Genomic DNA, 22,064 nt, shown 5'->3' with positions numbered 1-22,064 from the left:
GAAGAAAGAGCAAGAGGAAAGAACCAGTGTTTGGGGAATGCCAAATATGTACCACATATTTTAGTCTTCATAGCAAGTTGGTATTATATTAATGACCATCCTTCCCTATAACAAATAGAATTCTGACTTAAATTTTTAAAATAAAAGGATTTGGGGGGCACCTGGGTGGCTCGGTTGGTTAAGCATCCAGATTCGTAGTTTCTGCTTAGGTCATGACCTTGGGGGTCCTAGGATCAAGCCCCACCCCTGGCTCCAAGCTCAGTGGAGAGTCTGCTTGAAGATTCTCTTCCTTTGCCCCCCCTCACTCGTTTGCTCTCCCCCCCCCCCCACTCCCCAAAATAAATTAATAATCTTTTTTAAAAAAGGTTTTTGAGTTCTTTAATTGGGAATTGAGAGGTACACTTATATTTCAGTATGGCTGGGTGCAGGGTTACAAATAGAGTTAGGTCCCTTCTCTCTCATTCTTACCCTTTAGCAAGTGAGTGGTAGGGGTGACATTAATGACAAAACTCAGGTGTGATTTACGGATGACTTTTGACTAAATAACAGGCAAAATGCACAATTAACAGAAATAGGGAAAAAAAAAGAAATGGTTGGGGGTTGGCAGGAGTTTGTACAGATAAAGTATTCTCTTGGAAAATAATGAGCTTAGGGTGCCAGTAGAACATTGGGATAGTGGTATGTATGTCCAAAGACAGTATATATAGTTATATCAGTTTTAAATTTTAGGAAAATAATACTGAACTTCACATACTTATTTTTAAAGTTGATTTTTGTATTTAGTGCTGTTTGTGAGATCTTTCTGTCTTGTTTAGTTAATATTCCCAAGTATATTCTTAATATATTTTGTTTATCCTTTCCCCTTTTGGATGAATGAAAGCCTTTCTACTTGTCTTTTTGCTCTCTTTTACAATTAGATATCCTTTCCCCTGTTCCAAAGATCATCTTCTTCGTAAATACCCTTTAAAGCAAAAAGCCCTTTTCCTTTGAAACTTCTTAGAATTTCTACTTGAGAATAACCTCTTCCTGTATTCCTTTTGTTAACTTGATGTTTCTTATCAGCTAACTCATTCAGATGAATTCCAGTGGATTGAAGCTATGGAATAAAAACATTCATGAATATTACAAATTTAAAAAGTGTTAATCTGATTATAAATTAGTATTTTTATTAGGATTAAAATATTTAATGTTTCTTAGTGACCCACAGGAAGAAATTATTCACTTTTAAATCTTTAATGATAACTTTGGAATTATTTCCTTTAAATTGTTATTTTCTTGAGTAAGGTTTTAAAAGCTAATGGCATTAAAAATAAATGAGATGGTTTTAAAAACATGTTTCTTTATGTAGGACTCTCAAATGGTAGTAGACTCCTTCAAGTCTGGATTTGAACCTCCAGGAGACTTTCCATTTGAAGATTACAGTCAGCATATTTATAGAACCATTTCTGATGGGACTATCAGTGCATCCAAACAGGAAAGTGGGAAGATGGATGCCAAAACCACAGTAGGAAAGGCCAAGGGCAAGTTGTGGCTCTTTGGAAAGAAGCCAAAGGTAAAAGTCCTAAAATTCCTCTATGCTAATAATTTTATTTTAGTGTGTCATTTAAGTCAATGTAGGTGTTGATTGGTTAATGGCTTACTATTAATAGAGTAAGCATTTTTATTTGAATGATACAGTTAACTTTTCACTTATTAGAAACCTAGTTTTGTATTTTAATAGTAAAAATTATTTCTGGATTTAACATTTGAACACCACTTAATTAGTAAAAACACTAAATAGTTGTGAATCTCTTGAATCATATGCTTTTGAAATTTCACTTGTATATAGTTTCAATCAGAATTTCTAAGGAAACATGATCTAAGACCACTAAAATTGCAGTTTCTCTGTTAGATTGAATGGTTGACTGTAGTAATAATAAATGTCAAATTCTTATAGATTATACTAATAAAGTTATTTTTATCATCCATGTGAATAATGGGAAGGGTTCAGTGTTTGTGGTTATTTGAAGTTTAATAAGTCTCTAGTTTACTAAGAGAATCTCACTCTTGTTGAAATCCACTTTTTGATATGCTGTATATATTAGATAAATCTAGCTCAACAGATGACCAAATGGAATTGATGAGTGCTTACTTAATCTTACCAATTTAGTGATTATAATAGTCTATGTAGTTTGAGAATAGATATGTACTTTTAATCTGATATGCTTTATTAAAGTACACATGATCTTAATTCATTTTTCTGCTCTTGGCTTAAGAATGTAGATAAATTTAACTCAAATTATACCTATAAATATCTTTAGAAGTGCACTTATAATAACTCAAGCATTATTCTTGCTTTTAATAATATTTTCCAGGTGAGAAGTTGAGAGGTGAGACTGTTTTTTTTTAAAGTCAAATCAGAGTAGATAGGCAAACTTAGAAAAAGAAGGACTACTGACATATTTTTTAAAAATGAGGTGCAGTGAGGATGAAAGAGGAACAGTCTGAGAGAAAAAACACAAATGTAATGAAATTTGCCTATTTGTGAAAATCAGTTGTAATTTTAATATTTTAATAGACATTATCTATTTAGATAACTTTACCTGTAGCTGCTGCCTTTATCTCTGACAAGTACAGGTTAAAGTATAACCAGTTAGGTAGTGCTAATATTCTAGAAACCAGAAGAGAATTTTTTATATAGGTCATATTGCTCTCTCTAACATTATAATTTGTGTACTCTATATTTTTAGTATCTTGTAAAAAGTGATCAAATGAAATGGTACATTTTTTAAAGTAAATTTGACTTTTTAAAATGACAGTTTTGGCAAAGCTATGTTAATTCTCTTATATTTTTATAGAAAACTTTGAGATTTATTTTGTGAAAAGTATGTTGCCAAAAATAGAATTTTCATTTAGGAAAAAACTATGCACATTTGGCTTATTGATTCCTTTCTTTATTTCCATATTAGCCACAGTCCCCACCCTTAACCCCTACTAGTTTATTCACATCCAGTACTCCTAATGGGTCCCAGTTTCTCACATTCTCCATTGAGCCCGTGCATTATTGTATGAATGAAATAAAAACAGGGAAGCCCAGAATTCCTTCTTTCAGAAGCCTCAAAAGAGGGGTAAGTTTAATAATGGGTTAAAATGCATGATGGCCTATTGTGTGTGTAGTGTGGCTTTTAATACTCTCCACCCTCATTATAAGGCTCTCTCCAGTAAATATGTAGTTTAAAAACACCACAGAATTAAGCATAGCTGCCCTCAAGTTAAAAACAACTCCTCTTTATAACATTTGAAATGCTCAACCATAAAAGAATGGTATTATAAAGAGGGTGCTGGGTACAATCATATTAGCTATTTTTTTTGTTTATGTGAAATCATATGTCCACCATTGTCTTGTAATGTATTTACATTTTTAAGACTTTCAGTAATTTGTCACTGAAGTTACTTATGTAATAATTTGTCACTAATAATGACTTCTGCCAATTTATAAAGTATTTTGTTGACAATAAAAAAAATCAAGTTCAATTTTAATTGCCCTACTTTTAGAAGTATAAAACAGTTTCCAGTAGTTAAATAAAGAATTAAAGATAGATGTGTTAATAAATATCAAGATTGTAGATCAAAGATAATATATTAGTAGGTATTTTGCAAATCATAAAGCCTATAAAATACTAGATATTATTAATGTTTACATAGAATTTATGTTCTTGATTTAGAAGTATTTTTTACCAAAATTTTTCCTTTTTTAAAAAAATTGGCCAGTCTCTGATGTTTACTTAAAACTAAAGATATTCTGCAAATGAAAAATTTTAGAATAGTAGAAACCAAATGTTAAACTATTTTTTAGCAACAATTGTTAGACTACTGATAAATATTAATGTTATTCCATTACTTTAGTGATGCTAATTTCTCATTTGATTTTAAGGGTGTCCTTATAATATTCGTAGCTCATAATTTAGATATATTTATAAAATTTGAGCATTTGTTTGTTCATATGAAAAACATAGGTTTGATAGCCCACAGATGAGAACTCAGAGTCTCTCAGTGCCGTGACATCTAATCATTAACAGTGATGATATACTGTAGTTGGGCTCTTGTTCTTGCTCCCCATTTTCCCTCCTCCTCCTTTTTTTTTCATGTCTTCTCTTTTCTTTTCTGTCTAGCCTGTCTGGTTTTACTACTTTTTGTAACCTTTTCTACAAATTGCTTTGGTTGAGTTTCTCTTTTGGCCCCCACATAGGGCAAGATTATATTATTCTCTGCATTTTCATTATAACAATATGACAAACTGAAGTGATATCATGTAATGCAGCAGACATGTTCTAGTGAATGATGTCCCTTTTTGGACTTCTTTTTTCCTATATGTCATAAGCAGTTTTACATCTATCTTACCTAATTCTGAGTGTGAATGATGATACAGATAATAAGTAACATTCTGAAAAGTCATTAGGAATAAGTCTGTATTATACTTACAAGCCCTACAGGCACCTGTATTCATTTTTAAAACCCCTTAACACTTGTTTGAAGGACTTTTAAGAAGTCACTTCTGTTGCTTGAATTATGAGGGTATAGAATTCCCATCTTTTTTCTCTATGATGATTTAGACTTAATTAAATATTATGTGTTACATAAATCATGAGAAATTACTATTTAGTAGCTATATTCTTGTAATTGTTTATGTATCTTACACACTAAGTCCACCAGACCCAGTTATGGTAATCTACACTGTATAATTATGGAGATACGAAATAAATGTAGTTCTGTGTCAAAAAGTTTAGGCAGATCAAACTGTGAGCCCTGGAGAGAGAAGTTTAAATATGTGATGTCTTCATTCATACTGAATAAGTTGATATGTGTAATTTTATAAACTGTAGAACTTAAAAAGTATCTGCTTAGTCACTATTTGTCTTATTTACATTTATTGCTTTAATTTCAAATATTAGTACATTGTTCTGGGAAGGGCACTTCCAAAAGGCCAAAATCCTCCTCCTTTGTTATTAATTATTGTACCAAAGGAAAAAAGCAATATGCAAGGTAGAAAATTGACAGATAAATTGACTCTAGAGGATTGGAGGATAGAGCAGAAAAGAAAGTTTATTATATAACTTTGGCATTGACAAGTTTTTCATTTTGTTGGTATTTGGTAGTTTATCAGATTCTCTTTCAAAATTAGCCCGTAGAGAATATTTTCTGCCACTTAAGAATTTTCTCAATGTAGAAAAATCCGAAAAGAAGTTTTAAGAAGCCAGTTGTTTTTTTTTTTTTTTAAACATGTATTTACATGTGAGTCCATTAAGCTTACAGAGTAAGTCTTTAAGGTTTCTTAAAGCTGATGAGTTGTACCAATCAAATCTAAAACTCTTGCTTTGAACTATGTTTGCTACATTGCTTTTCCTAAATACCTACTTTGGACTTTTCTAAAAAATTATAATTTTTTTTTTTTAAAGAAACTTAGTATATATAGTTCCTAATATTTTTAAGAATGTGAGAAATGCTATATTTGACTGATGTTTTTGAATTTGATAGTGATCCCAGTAGACCTTTTCTGAGAGATAGTGGTGTATAATTTTCTCCTGTGACATCAAGAGCTAACTATTAATGGATATTTGGTGTACATGTAGACTTAACCACTATTAATACAGAAACAAATAATTTTTACTCTATTTCATTTGAGTTTGCTGTGTAGTCCTTTTTTTGAGGGGAAGCAGATTTATCTAGCAATAGTAAGTCCATGTATTCTGTCTAAATTATTCATGGTCTTAAAAACCTAGTCATATTTGTAAGCTTGTACTTATTCAGAATATAGTTAGCAGGATTTTCCTATCTTTAAATGAAATATATCTAATAATTGTAATTACCTAACAGATTTCCTTTTTAGCTTCTTTGTATACTTATTAAGGTGTTGGGGGTATGTGAAATTTTCTAGTTATAGGTACATGATAACTGTTTATGAGAGTAAGGTATTTATGCATTGAACATGAGTTAATTACTTAAAAGAAGAAATATTTTGATGTATTTCTAATATTTTTACAAAGAACTTGAGTTTTTTCTATCCCCAAACCTGAGGTTATTGAACCATAAATTAATCTGATAGGAAACTAGATTAACTAAAAACTGAAATATTTGATACTTCAGTTATAATCATCTTAATGTTTTCTTTAAAACATATTAAAATAGAAACTGGAAAAATAGTTATTATTTCACTTAGAAATTTAGCTGGGGAAAATTTATAAAAGATAAATTCAAATACTTCACATATTTTGTTTCTTCTGCTCTGTTTAATTTTGTATTAATTAACATTTAAAAAGACCATGAATATATTTTTTAAATTGAATCCTTTTAATCTTTTTATCAGGAATTTTGATACCAAAATAAGTTGTGGTTTTGTTCCCTGAAACTACTGACAGTCTAAAGAATGTTAAGCTTAATTTGGAAAGATAATGGATAGTAAATGTCATCTTTCTTATCATCATAACCATTAATATATATAGCCAATTCATTGGAGATAAGGGGTAGATATTTTTGTCAATTATTTATTAAAGTTCTCATTTTTTATTGAAATTATACCTGACATGCCCTCTACCTTCTCTAAAACATCATGACTTAGAAAATAGGGAAAAGTAAAAATTTTAGAGGTTGTGAACCAAACACAATGAATGTAAAGATTAACTTTGTAAAGCTTTATTGCATATTATGGATCACTAAGGGTGTGCATGTGCGTGTGTGTGTGTGTAAGCGTGCACATGTGTGCACACGTGTGTGTACTGGGGATGCTTTATAGATGCATTGCCAGTTGCAGAACCCTGTTAACCCACATAATGTGGGTTATATATATATATATATTAGTGGTATATATACTGTATGAGAGCACTCTGGCTATGCCATTTCATTTTTCTGAAAAAATAAAGTTTATCCAGTTTTCTAAAAATTACCATTATATTTTTAGTGTTGCTTATTGAGCATATGGATTTCAGAATAAAAACTGAAAAATAGAAGCACTGTCTTCAAAGCAATATTCAGCCCATATATTTATGTCTTTTAGGAAATATGTATGGGAAATGATGTTTCTGTAAATTTTCTTAAAAAAAAAAAAACCTTTAAACTAGAAGTGTTACCCTTCTCTACCCTTGACATATTTAAATACAAAATAATGTTTGAACTGTAAAAATTCCTGTAATCTGTTTTGTTTAATGAATTGGGAAGAGCCTTTCATTTTTTAATACTTCATATAAGATTTCTTTTAAATGATTAATATTAGATCTTTATATTCAACTTTTCAAATATTAGTATTTTGAGAATAAAGAGCTATGTAAGTGAATCCATTTATGGAAAAAATTATCTTTTAAAGAAGAAAATAAATAATTACTGATCAAATGATTTCTATTTACTTTTGAGTTTTAGTTGCATTTAGAAAATATCTGCCCATTATCATCAGTGTATTTTTTTTTTTTTTTTGCAAGTAACTTTCCCCAATATGTGCTTAAAATTGTTTTTCTGGCATAATTGTTTGGATTGTGAAATGTTCATGATTTATTTTAATATAAAAAAGTATAAGTTATTGCATCTTCTGTATTATGATTTCATATGAATAATTTACCATTTCTTTCTGTTTTCCATTGAACTATTCAGTGGTCGGTGAAGATGGTAAGCCTTATGTGCTGATCTATATACTGTGCCAACATTAAATAAGACATTGTTTTCTTTTTTTTTTTTTTAATTAAAAATAAGTGGTAAGGTACAACCCCGCATTTTCACCTCGTATGTGTCTTTTCTTTTTATAATTTATTCCGTAGTCCAATATATGCCAGTACTTCTTGATGTCGTAAAATTCAAAAATAATGTGGTTACCTGTAATCAACCCATTAAGTTCTTAAATGTTATTGAGTGGAGTCCTTGTCATGTTACAGAGCATAAAATTATAGTTAATCATTATTTTTAAAGTTACACAGTAGAACCAAAGTTCTTGTTTTTACAGAAGGAAAATTAAAAATGATTTTTAAGATCTTTTAAAAAGATTGTATAAATTTGTGTTTATCACAAGAAACATTAGATTTTCAAAATAGTAAGAAAATTTCCTTCTAATTTCATCAGAGAGTCAGTGCTTTCTTCTTCTGTACTACTGAATGGTAATAAAAGCACACATAACCTGAATACTATGTGTGTGTGTACAGTGTATGTGTGTGAGCGTGTATGTGTGATGGTCCTTTATACATTTCAGACACATTAATGGAACTGCATTATGAAGACCTAATCTCCAAATCTTTGGGTCCTTGCATAGTTTATTTTTGAAAAACAGACCACTCTCTTTCAGACCACTTTCTTTCACACTTGCAGTCTGATCTTTTATAAATTAATTCCCTTGTAATAGGAAAAGTTGTTGTTTCCTGCCTCAAAGGTCTTTATATCTATAGGAAGTAGTGTTTAGTTCTCATGTTCTATAAAACAACAGGTTATAATGCCAAAATGGGATTTATTAACAGGTATCCACTGTTTATAAATTTGAGAACAAGGTTTAATTAGGAGTAAGTGGAAATCTGGCAGGTTTACATATAGGTAATTGTGAGTTTATTTTATTACTCCCCCCCAAAAAAACATTGAAATATATTTCTTTATTAAATAGTTTTTCAGAATTTTAAAAATATAAAGTTTTATCTTTGGCACATATATAATAGTTTTCAGAACCTGTATGTAAATTAGATTAAGTCTGACAACTTACATTAATAATTGACCACTAAATTTAAAAGCACCGGGGCACCTGGGTGGCTCACTGGTTTAGCACCTGCCTTCAGCTCAGGGCCTGATCCCGGAATCCCGGGATCAAGTCCCGTGTTGGGCTCCCTGCATGGAGCCTGCTTCTCCCTCTGCCTGTGTGTCTGCCTCTCTCTCTGTGTCTCTCATGAATAAATAAATAAAATCTTTAAAAAATAATAATTTAAAGGCACCTACCTTGTATAGGAAATTCTGCCATTCATTTATTTAGGTCAGATTCAGTTGATAAACAGATTCTTATTTCTGCTACTTGTAGATTAAAAAACAAAAGCCACTTAGACAAGATGCCCTACTTTTTTTAAGGCAAGCTTGTTAAATATCCATAATGTGTAGGCCACTTGGGGAAAATTGAGATTCTGTTATTAATTAAATATTACCTTTGATCATGGCCCCCTCCTAAAAGTGAGTTTTTTAAAAGTTGGGAAACATTCTTATAGATGATGAAATAAAGCTACTTAGCATATCTTATAGGCATAAATGGCCCAAAGAGCAAGGATGCATTTCAACAATATTTTAAAAATTGAACTTGCATATTCTTAAAATCACCATTTTAAAAAGAAAAATGTCATCAGTTTTGGGAGTGTATAAAAAACTAATGTAGGGATGCCTGGGTGGCTCAGGGGTTCAGCGCCTGCCTTCAGCATGGGGTGTGATCCTGGAGTCCTGGGATTGAGTCCCACATCGGGCTCCCTGCACGGAGCCTGCTTCTCCCTCTGCCTGTGTCTCTGCCTCTCTCTCTCTCTCTCTCTCTCTGTCTCTCATGAATAAATAAATAAAATCTTTAAAAAAAAACAACTAATGTAAATATGGGTTTATAGTAAATGGAAAATCAGTAGTTGCTAATATGGCTCTGTTGTGTAAACTAATAAGATAAAGAAGAGTGACATGATTAACATTTAAGATAAGAAAGATGTAGTTTGAATCAGAAGTTTACATCTAAATGCCAGTACTTTTTCTTAAATGATAGTTTCTTGAATATTAAAATACTAAAACATTTTCAAACATCCAGCATCTTTCCTAAAGAAGGATCACATCTTTTTTGGATTATATCTTTCAGGAATTACTGAGGTATGTTATTAGGTTGTACAAAAGGATAATTGAAAATAAACTCCTTTCTAGCATAATTTCTACTTACATTTCACACAGTGGATAGTTCTACCTTTTGTTTTTTAACAATCAGGTATGTTTTGGTTCTAAAGAGTGGCTTAATATAGTCATTGAAAGACTATACAATATTAAAATACATTTCACTAATTAGTTATCTTTCATGAGGTAAGTTGCTTATTTGTATAAACTTCTCATATTTGCAGTCAACATTCGCAATATTTGATTTGGCAATGTGATGTTACCTATAAAACAATTATTTGTATAGGTGAGAAATGTTAAGTGTTTCCATTTTGTTGTTGTTGCTGTAAGAAGATTCATATGTATTCATTTTAACTGCCAAGATCTGAAAATAATGTGATAGTGATCATTACTAATTTTCTTTATCTGGTTATATTTTTACCTATTATGTTTCATGATTTTATGAACTGACAGGAATTTGAGTTCTTTCTTCAATACAGTTTTAATTAACATACATATCTGTTTAGATTTCTTCTTAAAAAGGGTTGTTTGGGGGCTAATTTGAAATTAAAACTGATACATATTTTTGTTTTATAAAACTGATACATATTTTTATTTTATAGCGGGTTTATTTAAAAAAGAAAGTTTCTTGAAGATGTCTTTTATAATGATTTAGATTCTCTTTTCAGGGCCCAGCACTAGAAGATTTCAGTCATCTCCCACCAGAACAGAGACGTAAAAAGCTGCAGCAGCGCATCGATGAACTTAACAGAGAACTACAAAAAGAATCAGACCAAAAGTATTTTTCCATTAAGTCTTTTCTACCGTTATTATTCCTTAAGGGGTCTGCTTTGAATGATGTGTTGAAATGTGATGTATAAAAGGTTTAAAAATCCTATATCGTAATTGAAATACCTTTGGGGGAAAAATATGCTCCTAAACTTTGAAAAATTTTATAATTGCCATGTCACAGATAAAAATGAAATGTTTGTTTCTTAGGTTGCAGTTTACTTATTGGATGCCAGTAGTCTGTATATATGCTTTCTGTAATATTACAAAATAGTTTGATGATTCATTATCTAGATTAATTATCTAGTTTCACCAACATTAACTATCTCTGATACTTTGATGTATTTCTTTTTTTTTTTTTGATATATAAATTCAGTAGAAACCTAAAGCCATAATTATTTTGTTTGCAGCAAGATGTGTCGGCAGATAATACTTGATTACTTACAGCGTCAGATTCATTGATTCATAGATGTGATTTTTTTTTTCAATGTTATAAAAAGTTTCCTTCAGTTCAATTTTGTTTTCATGAACAGATAGTTATAATGAATACAGGGTTATTACAGTGAATTGGTGCCTTACTATCTGCTTTTATATTGAAAATAAAATTGGAGCTTAAACTCTAGTACAAGTGATTGAAGGTTTTTAGGAGTTTGGGTTTTTTTTTGCAGCTCAGCTCAGGAAGTTTTATTCCAGATTTTGTGTTTTGTTTTTCCTGTTATTGTAGTATAGTTGACACACAATGTCACTTTAGTTTCAAGTGTAGAAATGATTAAAGTTTTGATGTTAAGAATTGTACATCAGTTATGATAGGATGCTTAATCATAAATATTGTAATATAGTCGATTCTTGTTTTTGGTGGTAGTTATGTTCTATAAAGTCACTGTGAACACTGATTTAGTCAATAATGAAATGGAATATACAGGTGTAGGCTCCATTTAGGTTCTGGTCACAGCATTTTCATCAACTGATCAATTATTACCTTGTTTTTTTGTTTGTTTGTTTAAGATTTTATTTATTTGTTTGAGTGGGAGGAGGGGCAGAGGGAGAGGAGAGAGGATTCTCAAGCCTACTCCCTGCTAAGCATGGAGCCCAATGCAGCGCTTGATCCCAAGTCCTTGAGATCATGACCTGAGCTAAAATCAAGGGTCGGATGCTTAAGTGACTAAGCCACCCAGGTGCCCAGATTATAACCTTGTTTTACGTGTGTTTCTGTTTGAAGACATTAGCTAATATATATTGTTGATTCAGAATTTTTTTTTTAAGATTTTATCTATTTATTCATGAGAGACACAGAGACTTAGGCAGAGGGAGAAGCAGGCTTCCCACACTCAATCCCAGAACCCTGGGATCATGACCTGAGCTAAAGGCAGATGCTCAAACACTGGGCCACCCAGGTGCCCTGATTCATTAACTTTGAACTCAGGGCCAATAGCACTGTAACTCATGCATGAACAAAGCCTGTGTAACCACATGTATTTTTTCCATAACGCACCTCACAGCCTTCTTGCACTTAAAACACTAGACAGTACTTCACTACACTTAGAGGCTTATTTTATAAAGAAAAATCAGGAGTGCCTGAGTGGCTCAGTCAGTAAAGCGTCTGCCTTCAGCTTGGGGTCCTGGGATTGAGCCCCGTGTTGGGTTCCCTGCTCAGTGGGAAGCCCCCTTTCCTTTCCCTCTGCCACTTCTGCTCTTTCTCTCACTGTCTCTCAAATAAATAAAACCTTAAAAGAAAAAATCACTGAAGAGCATAAAATTTAAAAAAACATGGCACTTAAGTGGATCACAGAAAGGATACTTGTTCAAGGTGTCTAGAACTTAGGAAAGAAGGAAGACTGGAGATATTTGAGTATCCTCTAAAGGTAGTAAGAGTCCATTATGTATCAATAAAACCAGTAAAAAAAAAAAACAAAGCAGGAAGAGATCATTTTCAAAAAGAAGTGTAGGATGAGGTGAGAAGAAACCTTTGTTGTCATTTTATGTAACACACATTTAAAGGTTGAACAGGGGTAGAGAAGGATCCACTGAGAAAGATGAGACAGCAGAGGTGAGAAGGGAAAAGGAAATGTAACCTCTAGGAAATGAAGAGGGAAAAAGAGTATTAGAGTGTATGAGTCAGTAATGTCAGATGTTAGAAAGAGTCACAGAGCTCTGATTGAGGTATAACCGGCAGTGATATGATTAGAGTAATGAAGAGATGAATGAACTGGGAGAGGCACAAGTGAAAGATGGCATTCCTATTTCTAGCATGGATGAGCTGGAGGACAAAGATGCTAGGGTTTAAGATGAGGCCCACCGGGGGAATATATATCTGTATGAAGATATAATGAATTTGAGTTGAGCCATGAGGAGTTTAAGAATATTGAGGAATATTCTTCCAGGCCTTGATTAAAACGGTATGTGTACAAAGACATACATAATATATACATACACAATATATGTATATGTAATATATATTTATATGTACCATATAAATATAAAATCTCATAAATGAGAAATTTATTTTTTATTTCAAATATTTTAAAAGACTGTCTCTGTAAATTACTAATTCTATATACATTATCATCATTATGCAGATTATCGTTAAGTAGGTAATATGTGACTAAATTTAAAGAGATAAGATTAGGCTACGTGAGAGTCCCCAAAATCAAATGAAACTCTTTTATCTGGGAACATATGAAGTGAATATTTAATTCTGTCACTTCCTTCCCATTTCCAGAGAAGCACTCAACAAAATGAAAGATGTGTATGAGAAAAATCCACAAATGGGGGATCCAGGGAGTTTGCAGCCTAAATTAGCAGAAACCATGAATAACATTGACCGCCTTCGAATGGAAATCCACAAGAATGAGGTAGGTTTGTTGTTCTGCAGTTTGTCTAAGGTAAATTCATTTTTATAAACTTCATTATGATAAGTTGGTTTTTGCTATAATTTCATCTTCAAATTTTTATTGATTGTTTTAGGGTTTATAATCTAAAAGAAAGGAATCATGGTATATAATCTTTAGAATTCGTTCCTCAGAGTTTTTCCTTTTCTTAATTAAAACTATGTAAAACTAAACATTTATGCTTTTTCTTAACAGCTGTAAATGCAATCATTGATCAAACTGGAATAAAGGTTTCCCTTCTTTAAGAATTATGTAATTATAAAAGCTCAAAGCACATTTTAAATGTAATTATCTCAGGAGCTTTTTAAAATATTTATTGAGCTCAGTATTATTTATTTTTTCCTAAGGCTTGGCTCTCTGAAGTTGAAGGCAAAACAGGTGGGAGAGGAGACAGAAGACATAGCAGTGACATAAATCATCTTGTAACACAGGGACGAGAAAGGTTACTTTTTGCATTTTATTTGTATTTCTTCTTTTCTCTCAGACTTTTCTCACCCTTTTGTCCTAAACTTCATATAATTCTTTTTCTTCTTTCCTGATTTAACAGGTTTGGCTTTTAGTGACATTAGTCTTCCTAAATGATTTTTTCTTTACAATAGCTACTGGTAAAATATGAAATTTCCTATTGCTGGTCTGTCCTGCATTGTCATGCATCTAAAAACAGAGGTATGAACAGAAAATTCATGGAGCTACAGTCTGGAGGCATAAGCTTCTCCGACCTGGGAAGATTCTAAGGTTTAGATGGAGTTGGATGGCTTATGCCAAAGAAAAATTTAACTGTCAAGTTCTTCAAAGTTCTTTGAAGGAAAAAAGAAATCTGTTTTGTTGGTTTGAGTCAGAGCTTCCAAAAGGCATTTTGCTAAGTTTCTATGTTTTCATACCATTTTGTGACATTTTCCCCTCCGTGTATATGTCTTCCACCACCCCCCATTCCCACTAAAGTCTAACAAGTTAGGATTCTCCTTAGAACTTGAGAGATCTAGTATCAAATCTTGGTTTGCTATTTAATCACAGTATAATTTGAACAAGTTCATTTTTAATAATCTGTCTCAGTTTCCTAAAATATAAAAATAGAGATTGAAATACCTGTCATATTACTAATAAATGAAATAATATATAAAGCACCTCATAGTAAAATACCTGGGAATTACATGTTTGACAGATGTTAGTTCTTCTCTTTTCCTATGTTACCATGTTTTGAAAAATAGAGATATACTGTTTTTTATATACTGGTTTTTGTTACTAGGTTGTAAAACATACCTTAGAGTAATTTCATCTCTGGCTTACATTATTTAAGAACATGGCTTCCAAGCATACAGAAAGTGCTCTTAATTTCTAATCATACAGATTTTCCCATTATTTTATTCAGTCATTGAGTCTTTAGCAAAATTATTAGCATTTTTCTCTTAAAAATTTTTTAGAAAAAAATGCCTTTTGATTACCTACTCTTCTGAATTTTTTAAGTTTTACTAACCTCCTTGTTAGTGTGATTAATTGGAAGTGACTTTATCAGGAGTCTTTTTGCTTTCAGTGATAGAATAAATACCCAAAATGGCTTACACTAAAGAGGAGTGTTATTGGCTGGTTTTAGGGAGAGCTTGATCTAAGAACTCAGATAATAGAACTGTTTCTCTCCACCTCACAGTTGTGCCTTCCACTATATTAGCTTCATTCAAAGGCTTCATGTGATGATCTTCCAAAGTTCTGGCCTCCTATTTCTCCAGGTTCAAGTCCAGTGGAGAAGGCAGGGAGGGAGCTTCTCTTCAGTCCTAAAGAAAAGTCTCTGTGGGTCTCTTCTACCTGATGGGGTTATAAGCCTCCTCGTGAGCTATTCACTCTGCCTGAACACTGTGAACTGAACATGGGTCTGGCTGGGTCCCCTATGAAGCTTTAGGGTTCTTTTGCCAAAAGAGGAAGTGATAAATCCAGGATGATGAAAGACAATGCCCCCTACATTTCTCCATTTTATCTCTGGAACCAGTGATAGTGAGACGTATTTACTGAATGCATGCCATATGCTTAGAACATTGTAGTTATTTAATTTCAGGAATTTCAACAAAGAAGCATTTTGTATTGCCAGCAATTGATGTATATATAAAGGCTTTATTTGGAACTGTGTCGTTCGTATTTAGTTCTCTGATCCTGAGATCAACTTGTAGATAGGACAGGTTTCCCATGTTTCTGATACTTGACGAGGTATACTTTCCTGTTTTATAGTCCTGAGGGAAGTTACACTGATGATGCAAACCAAGAAGTCCGTGGGCCACCCCAGCAACATAGTCACCACAATGAGTTTGATGATGAATTTGAAGACGACGATCCCTTGCCTGCTATTGGACACTGCAAAGCTATCTACCCTTTTGATGGTATGGTTTTCTTTTGTATTTGATAAAACTCGTTCCTTAAAGTCTATGTACATTGAATCATGCACTTTAGTGTCCTTAGTTGAATAATACATTGTCAGCAAACTGTAATCCCAGCTCATTAGTATGAATATTTTTATTTTAAGTGTATTACAAATAGAAGTACCTGACACTGGAAGAAAATTACCTGTGTTATCAGCATCCTAGTACAGATATTTATTTAATTATCAACTTTGACTGATACAGAATTTAATTTCCCCCAGAGATGTTACTAATACTACATGTATTCATCATAGTTGAAGCAGCTTGAGCATGTAACTCAACCTAGGAAATGGAAGGCTAATAGATGCCACTTTAAGATCTTTCTTGTAACTTGCTAACACTGAGAGACAGGTACTAGGCAAATGGCATGGTTGGATGTCCCGACTGTATCTTGATTCTGTAGGCCATATTTTCAGTAGAGGAGAGAATGTGGTCACTTCTGACTATGCCATCCTTCCCCTGTGAAGGTTGAAGAACAGTCCCTGTGAGACAAGACATTGTGGTTCTCTCTTGCAGGTTTTTTTTGTTGCCCTTCCCTCTGTTGGACTATGAAAAATCCTTTTCCTCAATTCACAGAGGAGCAGAGTAACACTTTCACAAATAAGTTGTTCTAAAATGGTATATGAGTTTAAGGTCCTTTCTCATCCATCCATCCATTCTATTAGTTTTAAAGATGAGTAAAGTTTTGTTACTGCTCATTTTGAGAAAATAGTATTAAATAAGATCTTGCTATAATGTAACCTAGAGAATTTAGCATATATTAAATGAAGATTCATTTGTGAAAACTGTTACTGCTAAGCATGTTGGAAGTGGTTGGCAATGGGGAAAAATAGAGAGCCCTAAGTCTTCTGAAGTTTTGAAGGAAGTTTTGTGCTTTGTGGCTGTGACTGTTCTGCATCCACCATCACCAGAGTTGAACCTGTGTTTTTCTCTACTTCCTCTCCAAACTATCTTTTCTTTTTTCTTCTTACCCTCCCACAGTCTTATTAATATTTTCATGATCCACACCTCATGAATTTTCTAGACAGCAACGCCTCAAATTTGGGAAAGGAGTTGGAGTAGGGAAATAGAGTATCCTTTCCAATCCTATATTGTTGTAGCTCAGATACTTCATCTATTCCATGGGGGTGATATTAATGCCAGCTTCCCAGGGTTATTTGCATTTCCAGTGAGATAAGGTATGTGAAAGTGTTGGATAAACTACAAAAGCATCATAGAGCTGTTGCTAATGACAGTCAATGGGCTCTTGGTTCTAGGAACATTGAAGTCTAGTTGGGTTTCATGTCATTTGTTGTGTTGTATTTGTAACTTTTATTCAAAATTATCACTTAATTATGTTCATGCTATGAAAACTCTCATTTAGGACATAATGAAGGTACCCTGGCAATGAAAGAAGGTGAAGTTCTATACATTATTGAGGAAGACAAAGGTGATGGATGGACAAGAGCTCGGAGACAGAACGGTGAAGAAGGCTACGTTCCTACATCATACATAGATGTAACTCTAGAGAAAAACAGTAAAGGTGCAGTAACTTACATCTAAACTAATCAGGCAGCTTTGTGACAAATATGACATAGGAACGATAACATAAAAATACTCAACGGGTGGGAAAACATAAGAAAACTTAAAGGGCATCCAAGATACATTGTTCACTATGTGAGCTGAGTATAGGCTCAATCTTAAAGATGTGAATATTACCACAAGAAACTGTTCTCGTGATGTTTTACCATTTGAGTGGCGTCGATGTGAAGCTTAATTGATGCCTTTTGCTTTATGTCCTGCTTAAGTCTCTGTGAAAGATTTGTGTTTTTCTGCCTTATAAGTCATAGAATTTGATGTGTTGGGCAGGAATCCATATATAAAAAGCCCTCCTCCCCTAACACACACTTTGCTCCAAAAAACACAGTGACTGTAAGTGAATTCAAATAAGTAAAACTGCTCTGAAAGCTAACTCCCAAAAGAGTGGTTTGGCCTAGGAGTTTGGATTTGTGTAACTACTTTTTCCTTTTTCTCTGTATTCTTAGCTTTGGTTTCTTAAAGGAAGGAAGCAAACCCCTCAAATATAAATCTATTCTAGTAGAGGCTAATTAAGAGACCTGTAAAATAAATCAACCTAGTCTAGCTCTTATGTGAATAAAATGGTTTTCTTTTGAGACCTGAAAATATTTTCATCAGTAAACTAATGATTTTCAATAACATAAAAACTTCCTTCCAAATTAACACTTGTATTTTTTTTTATCTTGAAAATGTCTTTTGGGAAGTACTACTTTTGTGATTATTTAGCATTTAGCAATTATAAATAGGAAAATAGATTCTAAGTAAACTGAGAGGAAATCTTGAAGGGAAGTACTAGCAAATTTTACTTTGAAAAGAAAGAACTTTTGACTGAGTTGGAGGACTATATCTGTACCATCATTTAGGGCATTTCCTCATTTTAGCTCAATCATCAATTCAAGATTATTTTTTTCCAATTTCAACAAGTATTTGTTGGAAATACTGTATAATTAAGGGTTGTGCAGTGCTGGTCATGTGGGGAAGTAAAGTGAGGAAACGAGACTGGTCCTAAATTTTGTTCACGTTCCAGATTTTTCTGGTGTTTTCACATAGCTGACTGTAAAATGATTTTAGAGACATTTGGGACAGACACTTTAAACTGAACACCCCTTTTGGTCTTACCAAAGGTCTTCAGTAATTGTTCTTTTCTTTTTCCTCCTGGACTGCAGGTTCCTGAAGAGGGTTTCTGAGGAAATGGGCAAGATGTTGAAGGAGGTTACATGCAGCTGCTTTTAGGGGGAGGGAATTAGAGTTGTCAGGCTCAAACAGAGAGTGAGAGAAGCAAGTTGCATGAGTGCATGCAGACATAATTTTTTTTTTTTACTAACTTCATTATCATTTCCATACATTGTTTTAAAGAATCATTGTAATACCAGTCCTTAAATTCCTCATTCACAATTATTCATATAAAGGGAAAAAAGCCAAAAATGGCTAACCTTTTTTCCATTTATTTTACTGATGTCTAAATCAGAAAGAATGCAGAGCTGTCATGAAATTTGTCTTACATTTGGCTGTCCCAACAGGACCATCTATCCCAGCTCTGTTTTAATTGGCTTTTAGACCTGTTGTCTGTTAGAACCCTTGCCATTTGTCAGTGTCTGCCTGCGCCACCTCTGTGCTTGCTTAACATCCTGTTGCATGTCTAGAGCGATTGGGCTAGATTTTTCAGGCATGTCTTTATAATCCCTTGTTCTTGTCAAAGTCTTTGTTTTGTTTTACATTTGTTGTGTGAGTCACTATGTCAGACATCTCCAGCACTAATGTTTCCATCCTAGTATTCGTGTCCGCTGCTATAACTTCCCCACTACAAACATTCCAGTTTTGGCATTATGAAGATGTAGTTTGTGAACCTGAAGTAATTATGATAAGAAAAAGAAAACATCTCTGCTCTAGCCTACAGCCCAGTTGAAAGAACTCTGAAACGTGATATATCTTCACCTCAGTCTGAGAAGAATCTATAGTCAGCACTGAAATCCTGGCATCATAAACACGCAAGATACCACCTCAAGACAAAGGACTGTTGTCAGAAGTCAGCTGCTTCCATTCAAATGCTGCCTTAAACTAGAGTGCCTAAATCTGTTGATTGCCAACACTACCACTGCAGTATCCCACAAAGGGCTTTAGGTGTCAGCTCAGTGCGATCTCCTTTAACTCGGCAGCGCTGCTGCGGATGCCGGTATAGCCTTGGTAGGTGGCTTTTAGAGCTCTACCATGTTTGATGGTGCATCTTCAAATTTATGCATCAAGCTAAAGACATGTCCAAGTCCATTTTACTTTACTCAGTGTTTTTATGAGAAGTTTTATGGATCCCCCCCATTGTGTTTTAATTTGGGGTGACCATGTTCTTATTTGATTATTACAATGATAGTCTGTTTTCAAGTGATGCTTTTGTTTGAACCAGATAAAATTTAGTGAAACTTTGTAATGATCTTTGTGCACTTTTAATTGTAAAATGGAAATTTCTGTATGTTTATACTTGTAAATATAATTGTTAGTGCTCCTGTTGCTCATGTTGTCCTGCCTCGCATTTGTGATTCTGTTAATGACGTGTATCTTAACTAATTTCTTAGTGGTGTTTCCTAGGGAGATGGGCATGGGTTGGGGGGAGGGTGATATTTGTACCACAGAAGCTTCATTAATTTTGTTCTTTACTGTTTTGAGGAAAGAAGGAACGTGAAATGGTCTGTGTATTATTGAATTTTAAGCAATATTTTAGAAGCTGTGTGACTGCTTTAATAATTTTTCCCCAGTGTTATTTGAATTGTACTACCAGTTATACTAAAACTGAATGACAATTGTGTGAAAGTTAATGCCTTCATAAGATCAAGTATACCCCTGTTACACAGCTGACATATAGTGTATTACCTTTGAGGCTAGTAAACTATAAAGTTTAGACTTTGAATCTCTTTACAGGGTTATTTATATAATGTGACATTATTCAGTACTGACAGACTACATAAAGTAGTTTTAAAATCTAGTGCTGTTTTTATTTTAAAGGTTAGCAATGAGCAGGAAATATGATCTGACTGTGTTTGTCCTCTGTACAAAGCCTGAAGTGCTTGTGTTTTTTTGGCTGACAGCCACGGAGGGCAAAGTTTAAGGCTTTCTTGTAAGGACTAACTGTTCTTTTCAAGCTACTGTTTGTTTTTCTCAAAGCAGGATTTGCTTCCGTAGGAGGCAAGGTCCTTCACGTGGAGTAGTGCAACCTGTACATGGATTATTACAATAGGACAGACATTTGTACTTGCACAGTTTAAATCATTCTTAAATCATTCTTAAATTTTGAACATGTGAATTGTCCAAAAGAAATCTTTAATTTTTCAGTAATTTTTACTCTTTTTGTGCACATGTTGATTTAATGGTAAATGCTTTGTTTAAGATAGTGTTCTCTGTTGAGAATATTTTCATGGAATAAATCTTTTCATGGTCAGTTAAGGTGTATAGTGTGTTATCTCTTATTCCTATGTGAACTAAAGAGATGGAATGACTTTGTTCTTGGATTTGCTAAATTCCTGATGATATAAAGTTGATGACAAGTTCCATAAGTGGAAGCATCTGTTTTGGGTGACCTTTTTTGCAAAGCAGTTGGAAATTTTATTCCAGTTGTAGTTTCCTTTAAACTTTCCTAAAGGTAAGAAAAGGTAAACTTTTCTTTAGAGTGAATTTAAATTGAATATAGTAATTTGGATTTTTAAAATCTTTATTCTACCATAGGTGTGTTGCACAAACTTATCTTTTACAGCATCTTATCCTCTGCATTCATAAGAAGTGTCCCTATACCACATAGCTTGATCTACCCTAATGGTCAGCACTTCCTTTGCTTCTGCTTGAATTCCTGATCAGAAAGCGCCTGTATCTTCCTGGCATTTCAAAGCATGGAAAGGCAGTGTTTGTCCCGATTAGTGTCACATCTGTCATTTTAGGAAGTCTTAATTTCAGAAGATTTAGTTTTTTAAAAGGGCAAGTATGAAACCATGACTATTAGCTTCTAGAAACCCCAAAAGATACTAAAACTCAGAGTTGATCCTGAACAATGAGGGGTTGCAATTGTAGTGATTAAAATTTAGAGATCCATGCCAGGCTTGGAAGTAGGGACACACACAAAATAGCAGGAAAATGGTGTCAACAACAAAATTTCAAAACAATGAAAGGGGCCTTTACTATCTGAATTGAGATCAGGGAAGTCAAATCCTACTTGCTAGGGAAAGATAACGCCCTTTTAACAATATTAAGAGAGAAAGGATCTCCAGACTTGTTGAAAAGGGATAGATTTTCTTTGTGAGAAGGTGTTCATTTAGATGAAAAAATGCTAAAGAAACACCAAACCTATCTCAATGAGCTTAATGCCTGAGATCAAATATATGCCTGAGTATAGTTACTGGAGTAAGAAACTACAGAAAATATAAGAGATGCCAAAAGATTAGGGATGGAAAAATACAAAATGTGAACAGTAAATTCTGGGAAGTTTGACAGCTCTTAAAAGTACTTGATAATTTTGCCAGCATTTAGGAGAAAATATAATGGGTAACTGACCTAGGTCCTAAAAAAAAAAGGCCACATCAAATTAGCCTCATTCCTTTCTTTAGATACAATTGGGAAACTCAAT

At 33.2% G+C, this 22,064-nt stretch overlaps 1 protein-coding gene across 3 annotated transcripts in view; it reads left to right on the top strand.

Moving 5' to 3' along the window:
- FNBP1L (formin binding protein 1 like) overlaps positions 1 to 20,893 on the top strand; it is a 121,039-nt gene extending 100,146 nt beyond the window's left edge. The window contains exons 9-16 of one of the 3 annotated variants that reach the window (XM_041748233.1): positions 1,349 to 1,552; positions 2,949 to 3,107; positions 7,618 to 7,632; positions 10,512 to 10,621; positions 13,331 to 13,463; positions 13,847 to 13,941; positions 15,717 to 15,865; positions 17,268 to 20,893. In XM_041748233.1, the coding sequence (XP_041604167.1) occupies positions 1,349 to 1,552; positions 2,949 to 3,107; positions 7,618 to 7,632; positions 10,512 to 10,621; positions 13,331 to 13,463; positions 13,847 to 13,941; positions 15,717 to 15,865; positions 17,268 to 17,446 (1,044 nt within the window). In that variant the 3' untranslated portion in view covers positions 17,447 to 20,893. The remainder of the gene's footprint in view (positions 1 to 1,348; positions 1,553 to 2,948; positions 3,108 to 7,617; positions 7,633 to 10,511; positions 10,622 to 13,330; positions 13,464 to 13,846; positions 13,942 to 15,716; positions 15,866 to 17,267) is intronic. The other 2 variants (XM_041748232.1, XM_041748231.1) reach the window with 2 other exon arrangements.
- Positions 20,894 to 22,064: the final 1,171 nt, after the last annotated feature.

The sequence above is a fragment of the Vulpes lagopus genome, chromosome 3 (genome assembly GCF_018345385.1).
Source record: "Vulpes lagopus strain Blue_001 chromosome 3, ASM1834538v1, whole genome shotgun sequence".
NCBI classification, from domain to species: Eukaryota; Metazoa; Chordata; class Mammalia; order Carnivora; family Canidae; genus Vulpes; species Vulpes lagopus.
This window is presented reverse-complemented; position numbering and strand designations above follow the sequence as displayed.